Genomic DNA, 13,220 nt, shown 5'->3' on the forward strand with positions numbered 1-13,220 from the left:
ACACTGCTGAGTATTAGAACGCATACAAATTTGTTCATAGTAAAGGTTATAGTACATAAATAAGAAATAGACATAATAATAGCTGCTTATGTCAGAGGAACAGAAGATAAACTATTCCCTAAAGTTCTCTTCCTCATGTCCCCAGACCTTTGTACACTGAGCTTGAAATAAGCCACTATTTCTTAGGAGTGGCTGATAGAGTCTGTGTTAAACATGCAAAAAAGAACTCCACAATGGGATGTTATCACAATAGATTTCACTTTTTCACAACAGTCTATTGGTGTTCTTTTACAATAGAAACTGAAGTACTCAATTCTTTCAACTTCTTTTTCTTTAGTAATAACCTAAATGTCTGGAATTATTTGGTCAAACACCAGGTTTAGTTTTCTCTTTGTATTTCAGCTGTCCATTTTGTCATATCTGTCTCAGAACTTTGTCCTTCCAGAGGATGCAATTAGTTTTAGGAGAATTAAATGCAAAGTTCCTATCTGTAGTGGAAATTAACATGCTAAATCAATTGTTTTTACTTTCTTTGTTTGAGAAATGGAAAAGTTTCTTCTTCTTATGTACAAAAAGTTTCTTGACCTTAGGTACAAAATCCTTCTACAAATTCCTTTCCCTCAATCCCTGTCATTGCATATGCTATGCTTATATACTAAGTATTATAAATTAGCTAGTGATTCTCATGCCTGTGGGTTTATTTTTAAGGTCTTGTGGAATGAGAGAAACTATCAAAATGTATTTACTTGCTTCCTCCATTTCTTTTTTTTTTCTGCAGTGATATCACTACATATTTTATGACAGCTCTGCCTTTAAGCCTCTTTTACTCACAGAAGAATCAATCCCCCTCCCTGAGCTCTGTCTGTCATAAATCCATTGATAAAATCTCTGCCATTGAAATCCCCATGGCTGAAGCTGAATCAGGGTTACAGCTCAGCTGAGAGCCCTCACAGATGAAGCTGTGCTTGGTCTCCACATGGCATCTGTTCTTTCATTTATCGTCTGTGCCGGGGCAGGAGAGTTCAGTTGCACAGCTGCATGCTCTGTGAGCTATTCAGAGCACTGATGCTTTATGAAAGCAGCCTGCAGCCATCAGACAAGAAATTATACAGGTTTCTAACAGAGGAGAGACAGATGTCAGTGTGCATTCTCCTGTGGGAAGAATAACTAGTTTTATAAAAAGAGCACTGGCCCAGTTTTTGAAAGGTACGATGAGCAGCAGGGCAGGGTTTGGTGCCCAAGTATTTCTGAGGACTGCACATAAGAGCTGGTTTCATTACTCATCACGTCTTCCTTTTTGTAAAGCCTGTTGACTTTGCACTGTATCCTGACCATCATGGAAAGCTGCATTTAAGAAAAAAATGTATCTAAAGGTGATAATGGAAACACTGTATGAGATTGTTAAATGCACTCAGTTGGTGTAAATATTTCTTCTGTTTTCCAGGTGCTATGGACTCCCTGAGAATGAGAATGTCCTTTGTTGAACTCTCTTCCAGGATCTCCAGGATCAAAACAGGCAAAAAATCAAGGAAAAATGAAAAAATTGTTTCTTTGGAGTATGGGAAAAATATAATCAGCAAAAAGAATGACACTAATGCAGTTATTCTCAGCCTAAACCTGAACCTTTTCATATCTTTATATGAAAATGGTCATATGTAAAGAAAAGGTACCTGTGAGATAGATGTTAACACACCAAAATCCCATTTCCCAGATGTCTGTATGGCAGTGTCTCCCATTCATTGACAGAAGAGAAACATATGAAATCATGAAGCATAAGTATAAACAAAAAAGTAGAATAAAGAGCACACCAGGCACCATCCTACCTTTCCTGGAGTCCCACAGGTTTCATTCTGAAAGGAGATGGACTGGCACACAGGGGAGGTTTGAGCTCAGGAACACATTGGCCTTGAGGGTCCACTACAACATTGATAACCTTTGGAGCCTGTTGAGGCTGGACCATGCTGTTGGTGGTCTTATACTCAGTCTGAGATGTCTGCAGGGGAAGGGGTGAGAGGTGGATCTCCTGCTTCTTTTCCTTCTCTTGCCTCAGTGACAACTGGATCTTCTCCTTTAATCTGTACAGAACCTACAGAAATAAAGTGGACAGATCAATCTCTATTGCCTGGTAAACAAGGCAAGGAAGGCATCACAAATGCTGGAGAAGATTGCCATATGTGGCTTTTATTCCTAGAAGGTAAGTCACAAGTTGTGTTACACTGCATTTCCCACAACAAGATAAATATTTCCATTACATAAACTGCAGAGTGTACACGTGGGCAGTAGGGATTTGAACAGTACTCACTGTGTGTCAGTTCTTATTTGTAATACCTGCAGTAGTATTATTAAAAGAGCAAATAACACAGAATGGAAATTAGTTACAGAAGACCTTGTAAAGAAGGAATTACTGATAAATGAGTAACTGTAGAAGATATTCTATGCATTTTAACACAAGAGAGACAATGACACAAAATAAAATAGATGTTTATGACTTAGTCAGATACAAGTCTCTAATTAGAACAGCCTCAATTTGTTTTACAGCAGATGTTCAGATGTTCTTAAAAGCCCTTACTTATCTGGCATGGAGGAGATGGTTGAACAGAGTAACTTTACCAGGTCACTTTGGTAAAAGTAGGCTGCTATTACTCTGAAATACTCTTCCAGGTAGGGATAGGCTCCAATATCCTGAGAGAAACATTAACTATTCTGAAATAAAGCTGAAGTGATGAGTGGCCTAGGAAGTTATTTAACCATCTGTTCAGAAAAGTATGCTTTACAATCACCACAAAATTGCCTTCTGAACACACTGAAATACCAGGATTATCTGTCCACATATTGCTTATGAATGTGAACATCCGGTATGTGTAACAAAAGCAGAAGTTGTACTGATCTTCTTCCATCAAACTCTACACTGAATTTGCTAAACCCTGGCTTGATGAGGGTAGGCAGACAGCTTGTGCTCAGTAATGTCACTGCAGAGGTACCCATGTTACACCTGTTTAACACATCTTCTTTCTTTGGAGGTCAATGCAATAAACAATTTCTGAGACATAGCTGTTCCATTTTCAAAACATGCCTTACCAGCTATGAAATTTATGAGAATTGTAAATATTGCATGGGGAGATGGAAGGCACTTGCACAGTTTTTTGAAGGTGTCTGCAGATACGCTTGTACTTTCCATTTTGCTTTATCTTTTCCTGAAAAGCAATTGATTTGGATCCTTGAATAAGAGAAAACCTAGACCAGAACATTTTTTTCACTGCAAGTCAGAAGTTCTTTGACAGCTGTTGCCCCTGCTAGCACCACATAAAGATTTATCACTCCCTAGTTTTCCAGTGGTGACTAGATATATCTGATGGGTTTGTTTGTTCAAGGATTAGCATTAGAGGTTTAGCTGGGAACTGACCTAATGTCATTAGCAATACACATGTTAAACAAGACTTAGCTAGGTAAACCATCTGTTCATTCTGAAGGGTTTAGAATTACTAGGATAAGATTGCTTTCCCATGATTTTGCAGAAAAAGAAGTCCTCTTGGGGGTACCTGTGAAGCAAGGGCACTGGTACCAGTAAAGATAAAAGAGGGACTTGAAATATTTTAACTGTCTTTTTCTCCAGTGAGTGCTTTCAGCTAATTTGTTACTGATAACCAGCAGATAAACAGCTCAGAGATTCATGGCCATGACAATGCTCACCATACCTTCTTGCCACGAATATGTTTTGACATAGTTTTACTCCTTGAGGACCAAAGGAATTATGGTTTTGACTTCTAAAATGTGGACAAGTATTATTTAATGTACCCTTTAATAATCTATTATGAAGACCCTAGGGAAAAAAGATAGCTTGACCCTAGCAGAAACTGAAAAAAAATCTAACCAACAACTTTTGATCTAAGCACTAACACTTTTCCTCAGAAAGTATTACAGGGCTATAACAGTTTTAATGAAGGTAAAATAAAAAAACCAGAAATGGTCAAAAACATAGTGCCCAACCCAATCTGTCACTCTGACACACATTACATGGGAAAAAAAAACCAACATGAGCTGTTAGCTTTACAGATTGCACATACTCATATATTATCACATCCTGGCAAAACCTGAGACCGTGTCCATTTGCACAGTCTAAACAGCAGCACATGTAAAGATGCAGGTTGGACCTGGGAGGAACAGAAAGGGGAATGCCTGCAGAAAAGACCACAGCATAACAGCCTTCCATCTGGAAGAAATTCATAGAGTCTGCTAGTATTGACCTCTGCCCTAACTTTAGATCAGCTACACCCAAACTACTTCTGAGAGATGTTTGCCCAGAATCTTAATTGCTGAAAACTCCCATGCTTCCCTAAGCAATGAAATTCAGGGTCCAGTGGCACATGCGATACCAAGGAACTTTCTAATGAATCAACCAAATCACCCTGTGAAAATTTTTCTTTTTTTTCCAGTCCCCAGTGGAGAAAGTATTATATTCTTCCTTATAACAGCCTTTGAAATCTTTCCATGTTTGAGAACTACAATGTTTCTGCTTGTTCCTTTTCCCTGTCATAAATAAACCAAATTATTTCATGTCCTCTGTGTCTCTGATCACTCTTGCACGTCCTTCCTCCTATAATTGCCTGAAATTTTTCACAAATGTGGTAGAGAGGGACAATAGAAAATGAGTAAGACATGACAACAAAATTACCATAGCAGAGCTGAATTCAGATCTTAGAGATCATATCCTCATTTATATATACCAGGGTAAGAAGTGCATTTTTGCAGCATTGATGTTGCTTATCTCCTTATCTACTTCTGCAATACTGTTCTGTGATACTGCTGGAACCTTTCCTATGGAACTGTTGTTTTGCCACATATTTCCTACATTGTATTGATGCACAAGATTAGAATTCTTGTCCCTGCCAAGCAGCCATCTTTTCTCTGGCATCCTAAGAATATTTGAAGTTCTGATACTGTCATACAGAATGCTTACAATTTCCAATACTGTCAATGAATTCCAGATCATTAATGAAAATATTGTGCAGTACCAGGACAAGGACAGTCAGCATTTGCTATACTCTTCCAGTTAAACAGTCAGTAATGACCAAAATACCTCTTCTCCAAAACAGAGAGTAGAGAGAAGGGATTTCTAGTTATCCTCCTCTTTTTGAGGGAAATGTCATGGAGAGATGGAGACAGCAAGAAAGTACAAATTAAATAAAGCAACATTTTCCTGTGATAAAACAAGCGCTTTTCAAATCTTAGGGAGACATTAAAAGATTAAATAACATTTTGTTATAAGTTTTTGTGAACATTTGTATAACTGTGAACATTTTTTAATAACTTCAGATTAAACATGGTTTCCATCTTAAGGTTCTAAGTGGTTAAAGAAAACTAAATGTGAGCAAAATATCTCTAAAAGACCCCATGATACTGTATGTTCATAAATGCTGATCGTTGTCAGAGAATTAGGTAAACACTTGTATGTATGCACTGCAGAAGTATCACACAATTTAAAGAAGGAAAACATATAAGATATAGCATTGGACAAAAATGCAAAAATTACCCTACAAAAGTCATTAGTGGTATAGTGTTCGTCATCTTCTGGGTGACCAATGCACACCTCATATTCAACATATTAGAATTGTGCCTAATGCTCAGAAACCTGGCCACTGAGCTCATACAATATGAATGGCAAAGTTGCTCAAAGACTGTTATTCCTTCATGTACTTACTAGTTATTTCAGTTTAATATTTGTGTATTTGGTACACAAATACCAACACATACTCTAACAACCATTCACTGACAACATTCAATCAATGTGGTGGTGTTTTTACTATCGAATGAAACTGAAATAAAGGCAGGTAAGAGGACTGAAGGGATCCTGGGACCTAAGAAGGTTGAGAAGTCATCACTCATGTCCCTACACAGTTACCTTGTAGACTGAAGAACCTGTTGTTTATTTCTTCATCTTCCTTCTAGTTACATTCTTCATTCAACTCAAAATACATCAAGAAATGTGATTCTTCAAACTTTGGTTTCCCAACATTATGAGAGTGATCAATTCTTACCTTGGAGTTGAGTTTCTATTAGCCTTGAGAAAACACCCATCATGGGCTAATAGAAAGACCCTATCCTTCAGAATAAGAAAAGCATGAAATAAAAAACAAGATAAAGGTAAAAGGGAAACTTACCATTAAACAAGTCACTAGAATGACAAAGATGCTGAGAAATATGACAACAGCATAAAATCCTTCTTTGCTCCAGATTTGGTCTGCTTCATGCTGCCCTTGCAAAACATTTTTCTTTTTTAAGCAATGAAACAGAAACAGAAAGAGAAAAAAAGTTATAGAGTGGCATGTGCAGATTAAACATCTCTCACTGGGCATTAATCACTCTCCTCAGCTTTGTCAGCATTGGAATTCCACAGCACATGGCATGGCTTTGGGCGCTGCCATGGCACCCCCTGCCCACGCCCAGTCCATGGAGCAGGGCCACCCCGCGCTCCCAGCGCCGCGCGCGGAGCTACAGCCCCGCGGGGCTGCCCGGAGAATTCTCACCAGGTAAAGCAAACAAGACTCAGTGCTGTTCTTGGAAGCCACCTGGCTGCTCAGGTCAAAGGGCTGTGCTCCCACAGCCTTTGGGAAGTGCTTGCCCTGCCTCTTTCTTCCCAGGGCTTATCTCAGCCCCTGCAGCCACAGGCCAGCCTTCCCAGGGTTGACACCTGACACGGAGCAAAGAGCAGGTGACTTGCCTGTTTGCCTTCATAAGTCAGGAAGCCTTCACGCTGTCACCTCTAGATTACACACATAAATACGTAAAAAATATTGATTTTGCTGAAAATAATCTCATTATCTGTCTATCGATAATTCTCATTATGTTTAATCTCATTATCTTTGGCTTCCTGCTGATAGAACATTTCTGAAACAGCTGTGCATACTAAAATTTCCAGAACTCCTGGGGATTATGAAATAATAATGATTGTAAAAGCATTTATTTTTATCTTTATTGCAGCACTGGGACTTGGTTGGACTATTAAATTACCAGAATTTCACTATGTTTTCAAATATAGATTTTGTAGCAGAAACAAAGTACATGTACCCTTGGTCTAACTGCAATATATTATTTAGAATAAAGTATGTTGTCTGATGTTTCTGGAACCACAGTTCAGTAGACACTGCCCTTCCAATTTTCAGCTCCTTGCTTTTATTTTCTTAATTGTGTCTTTTCAGTAGAGTTCTCAGACTGAGTAAAACCAAGTTTCTAAAATTCTGGTTTCCATTATAAATGGTCAAGGTCTTTGTGTTTCTTGCTGAAATTCTCTAATGGCTTGAAATAAACCTCTAGTTTAAATACTGAGCTGTCTTCCCATCCCAGTGTGGCCTTTTTTCCTCTCTGGGGATGTTGTGTTTGTCACAGAGTTTATCACAGAGGAAAGAGTTCCTCCATACAGAGATGAGTGGCTGCTCAATGGGTCTGTATAACTGCAGGGACACCCTAAGACTTTTGCTTAGCCACCCATTACCCTGCTCTTTTGCACAGCTCTTTTTGTATCAAGACAACTTTGTCTTCCAAAAAGGCAAAGCCTCCTTCCCAAAGCCTCTTCAGCCTCCCAAACACAGGAAGTCTGGATGATGATGAATTTATGTGGGAAAGCTTTCCAAGGAGTGGGAGATCATGGTCTGAGGAAGAGAACAAGCTGACAAAAAATACTGGGTGGTGGATCCCAATATAGTTTTCATGGTCCTCCTCTCAGCACAGGATTAGGCACTGCTTGATTTGAAAAGAGGACAATGTAAGATAATTCACAGATACAACTGCCACAAAACACAAACATTTCAAGAGGAATTTGGTAGCATGCCTAATTTACAGAGACTTGCTTGCTTGAAGACATGCTTAACTGGGAGTTGACAGCTTTAGAACTGAAAGCGTAATAAAGAGGGTTTTTTGGAAGTAATGGGAACCAGAATGGAAATCCTTCAGCACAACTACAGAAATCAACCTTGTAAAATTAGTATATTTGTGTGTGTGTGATCATGCATCATGGTCATGGCTTTAAAATGTTGCAGGTATTGACAGTTTAGAAAGGCTTATGAAGTGTCACTTTGATGTTTAATGAGCAACTTAAAATCCAGGGCTTTTAAAGAGAAGCTGGAAATCTTGCCAAGTATTTCTGCAAAAATTGTTCCTAGACATATTTAAACACTGCTGCTACTGTATTGGGGTACAGCTCTCTGTGCAATCTGCTACCTCAGCACAGCAAGGTCATTCTGCTGTGCTCATGGCACAGAACCTGGGTCCCAATACTGGATCAGAGCGCAAACCTGCAGCTGCTCCACGTCCAAAACTGCTCCTGTTGAGCTCCATGGGAATCCCATGGTGACAGCAGCAGCTGCAGCTGTGGCCTATTAGCTATAAACTCAATGTTTGACCCTGAGTGGGTTACCTGATGGCTTTCTGCTGTTTCATATCTCTCAGGAGGAAATTTAGATAAAAAGCAGGAGTTAAGGGAGAATTGGCCATGCTGACCTTTTGTAAGTGGGTAAATGGCATGGTTTAATACCTCTTTACTGAAAGGACAAATATACTAAAAAGTAAATGAAGAGCTAATGGGATTTTTAGTCACAGTGGATGAGAGACTTATATAAAACTTTAATTCAATGATGTTACAAAACTTTTAAAATATTTTATAATAGACTTCATACATATAACAGACTGAAGAGAATAAAAGAAGATCTTAAGAGAATTAATCTCTATAATGTCTGTCTAGTGCTATGTGTGTTCAGAACATGTCTTTGCCTGACTTGTCTTTCTAACAATAATGTTCAAAGAATATTAACAAATGCTGTAAAAAGGGTAAAAAAGTATACCACAACTTAAACTTACTAGACACAACATTTTGAAACACTTTAGTAGCACCTTCACCTACTCAAGGAAATCTCTCTCCCAGATCTAATTGGTGGAGAACAAAATCATTGCTTAAGCTTCTTCCTAATGACAGAAGAAGCTGTGACCTCCAGTAACTGAGTCATCTCACACCCACGATAAGGAATTGCTTTTTGTAACGTCAATGCAGATCATTTAGAACTTTGTTCCTTTGTCTAGGAAGACTGATAAGAGGGATAGCAACTGCCACGCTCACTACAAATTGCTGACACCCAGGAGAAAAGCTAATAGGACAGCCAAATGCAAGGAAGAAATGACAGGATTCTTGTCCTTCAGATAGTTTTTGAGGAATAGGCTTGAGGATATACTCAGGCTAATTTGCAAAGATCTGCAGCTAATAAAAGTGGGGGAATATCAGAGCAGATGGAGTGGCAAGGGAATTTCAGTAGCTCAGGGAGCACCAGATCCTAGAGCAAAGAGGGAGAAAGGCATAATTTCCTAGTATTTCCCTTCTCTAATGAGTCTCCAATAAGGTGAGTTTTTCAGGCAGAATGAGCCAGGTTAATTTCAACTGTTTGGATTCAGCATAATTCAATATGTGGAAGAATCAAATGCATTTTTACAATGCCATTCAATCACTAACCTTACTGAAGAGTGCCTGCACACAAGGGTGTCTGCTGAACCAGAACAAATATGTTTTTCTAAACCATTTTTATAAACTTTTTTTTTTTAAAGATGCCAAAAATCCAGTCTGGCTTTTATGGTCTCATTATGGGAAAAATAGTGGGGTATTTCTACAAGCAAGTAAAATGAGTAGCCACCTTTTGATAACAACAAGAAAGACATTGACCTGAAGTAATCACTGTAAAATCTGTGACTGAAAGATTCTGCTGCAGTATCAAGACCTGCCGGAAAAGGTAAATTTTCAGTGGAAAATAGGTGAATTTGCAAATTTGGTCAGTTAACCCCAATTAGTCCCTTGGGCTGGAACACTAATGAGAGCATAGCAAGCTGTAGTTCTGAGCTCAGAGGAAAGCTTACAGAGAGCTGGGGGTAAAACTTATGATCAAAAAGGGCTCATGGAAATTCACATTGAATAGCTTTGGTTTTTGTGCTATATTAACTATGTTAGCTAAGGCACATTTGGAAAGGCTGCTGAGAAATCACTTTCAGCCCCACTGAAAACATGCAGGAATGTGTGTGACCTCTCAGGCTCACAGGACACTGGATAATAGCCACTTAACCATGTCTCCCATGACAAAGTCACCACAAAAGCTCTGCCTTAGGTACATGTGTGATGAAGTGTTGTGATTCCACATCCACAATGGCAGCCTGCAGAGCTCCTGTTTCTGTTGGGTGCTCTGGGTGCACCATGCAGGTTTTACACTACAGCTACCTTGCCTGATCACAGGAGCATGTCCTTGTGCTCTGCTTTGTTCCCAGGTGCCAAGAAGCTGTGACCTCCAGTAACTGAGTCATCTCACACCCACGATAAGGAATTGCTTTTTGTAACGTCAATGCAGATCATTTAGAACTTTGTTCCTTTGTCTAGGAAGACTGATAAGAGGGATAGCAACTGCCACGCTCACTACAAATTGCTGACACCCAGGAGAAAAGCTAATAGGACAGCCAAATGCAAGGAAGAAATGACAGGATTCTTGTCCTTCAGATAGTTTTTGAGGAATAGGCTTGAGGATATACTCAGGCTAATTTGCAAAGATCTGCAGCTAATAAAAGTGGGGGAATATCAGAGCAGATGGAGTGGCAAGGGAATTTCAGTAGCTCAGGGAGCACCAGATCCTAGAGCAAAGAGGGAGAAAGGCATAATTTCCTAGTATTTCCTTCTCTAATGAGTCAAATAAGGAGAGTTTTTCAGGCAGAATGAGCCAGGTTAATTTCAACTGTTTGGATTTAGCATAATTCAATGTGTGGAAGAATCAAATGCATTCTTACAATGCCATTCAATCACTAACCTTACTGAAGAGTGCCTGCACACAAGGGTGTCTGCTGAACCAGAACAAATATGTTTTTCTAAACCATTTTTATAAACTTTTTTTTTTTAAAGATGCCAAAAATCCAGTCTGGCTTTTATGGTCTCATTATGGGAAAAATAGTGGGGTATTTCTACAAGCAAGTAAATGAGTAGCCACCTTTTGAGAACAACAAGAAAGACATTGACCTGAAGTAATCACTGTAAAATCTGTGACTGAAAGATTCTGCTGCAGTATCAAGACCTGCCGGAAAAGGTAAATTTTCAGTGGAAAATAGGTGAATTTGCAAATTTGGTCAGTTAACCCCAATTAGTCCCTTGGGCTGGAACACTAATGAGAGCATAGCAAGCTGTAGTTCTGAGCTCAGAGGAAAGCTTACAGAGAGCTGGGGGTAAAACTTATGATCAAAAAGGGCTCATGGAAATTCACATTGAATAGCTTTGGTTTTTGTGCTATATTAACTATGTTAGCTAAGGCACATTTGGAAAGGCTGCTGAGAAATCACTTTCAGCCCCACTGAAAACATGCAGGAATGTGTGTGACCTCTCAGGCTCACAGGACACTGGATAATAGCCACTTAACCATGTCTCCCATGACAGTGTCACCCCAAAAGCTCTGCCTTAGGTACATGTGTGATGAAGTGTTGTGATTCCACATCCACAATGGCAGCCTGCAGAGCTCCTGTTTCTGTTGGGTGCTCTGGGTGCACTGTGCAGGTTTTACACTACAGCTACCTTGCCTGATCACAGGAGCATGTCCTTGTGCTCTGCTTTGTTCCCAGGAGCCTACATCAGTCAGGCTACTGTAATTTCTAAGATACTGATTTTGATCACTTGTCCTTACAGCGACTTACAGTTTCTGTATACTTTAAGTGCATGACTGCTTCCTTTGATTTCTTCTCTAATATGTTAATATCACATACTTCAAAGGCAACCTCTTTGAGCAAGGAGGCTGTAATGCTACATTTTGGGATTGCATAATATTGGTATGAACTCTGGAAATTTCTCATTCAGTGCACATTTCCAGCTGGCAGTTGGCTTAGCTCTCAAAACACAGTAACCCTCATCTTATGTACAGTAACTTCAGTTATTTTTGTCATTCAAAACCACTTCAAGTTCTTTTCTAGTAAATTCTGAAATCCAGCAGTATTTTATTTTAATCCAAGCAATTTAAAGACATTAGGAAGCCAGGATTCCCATATCCTCATAACAGAGACTGCCTAAGTATTTGAATATAGTCCTACCATCAAGCACAGTTTGGGACTTTGTTCTGGAGAAGTCTGCTTCTAACTGTGGTACATCCCATGGAGCAGAACTCAGTCTGAAATCCCACTTAGACACAAACTTTAGACCACAATAAAATAACAAATGCTACGACTATGATAAGCCATTGGAAAGTCAAGGAGATATGAAAGGTATAGACATTGTCCTGAACCCCTGAAATGGCAAAGACACATTTAAATTTACACATTTCCACTGGTACACATCTCATTTTACACCAGGCAGTAAAGTACTCTCATGGTTCCTACAGCAAAGACATATAGGGAAACTGCTCTTTCAGTAACTGCAGAGTAAGAAACTGGGATGTAATTTTGAGACAGGCAATTTACTTGAAAATAAATCAAGCAGTGATCAATGCATCAGCAGATGTGGACAATTATTTCTGTAATGAATGGAAATGTAGTTCCAGGTACTGACATCCACCGGGACTTTTGCTGTTTATGATATAGTATCGGCTGAAACTTAGAGCAGAGCAGTTTTCCATGCGGGTTTTCCTACATAATCTTGGTAAAATTTCTTTGGACAGGCTAATCTCCCACAGCATTAACCCTCTGGGGGGTCTAGTTTGCACTAAACCTTGTTAAAAAGGGTCAACCAAGCAATCTCAGGAGAGGTGTGTTGCAGATGGGATGAACTGCCTGTCAAACATATCTCTTTTTGTTTACCATAGAGAGAGCCAGAAGACTTTCAAGCCTTAGGCAGCTCTTACTGAAATACAGCTCAAAAAGGAGAAAAATTCCAGCCCTAACACCTCTGTGTCTGCCACCCACCTAGAAAGATGAGAGTGATGCTTGGTTTGTGCACAGATACACTGATAATGCACATACAATACTGGTTGTGAAGTATTCATACTTTTGGTAGAAGAGTGTACAATTTTAGCTCATAATTTAATCAGGATTGATAGTTCAGCAGTACACACACAGAGGGCATTTTACAATGGGTGAAATCATGCATCACAGCTATGTAAGGCTTTGTATAACCATACCTTCCTTCAAAGGTTTACCTGCTTTGTTTCAGTTCACTGTTACTTTGTTTGGAGCAATTTGTTCTTAGAGCAAATTGAGGGAGAATAAGTGATTGGAAGCTGACCAAGTAAAGA

At 39.3% G+C, this 13,220-nt stretch overlaps 1 protein-coding gene across 1 annotated transcript in view; it reads right to left on the reverse strand.

Annotated features, from left to right (window-relative positions):
- The window catches only part of PTPRR (protein tyrosine phosphatase receptor type R), a 140,568-nt gene that overhangs the window by 52,151 nt on the left and 75,197 nt on the right, over nt 1-13,220 (reverse strand). Inside the window, exons 5-6 of the mRNA XM_039703872.1 lie at nt 6,159-6,269; nt 1,824-2,086 (exon numbers count right to left, since the gene is read on the reverse strand). Of these exons, the coding sequence (XP_039559806.1) occupies nt 1,824-2,086; nt 6,159-6,269 (374 nt within the window). The remainder of the gene's footprint in view (nt 1-1,823; nt 2,087-6,158; nt 6,270-13,220) is intronic.

The sequence above is a fragment of the Passer montanus genome, unplaced genomic scaffold (genome assembly GCF_014805655.1).
Source record: "Passer montanus isolate IOZ18808 unplaced genomic scaffold, ASM1480565v1 scaffold17, whole genome shotgun sequence".
NCBI classification, from domain to species: Eukaryota; Metazoa; Chordata; class Aves; order Passeriformes; family Passeridae; genus Passer; species Passer montanus.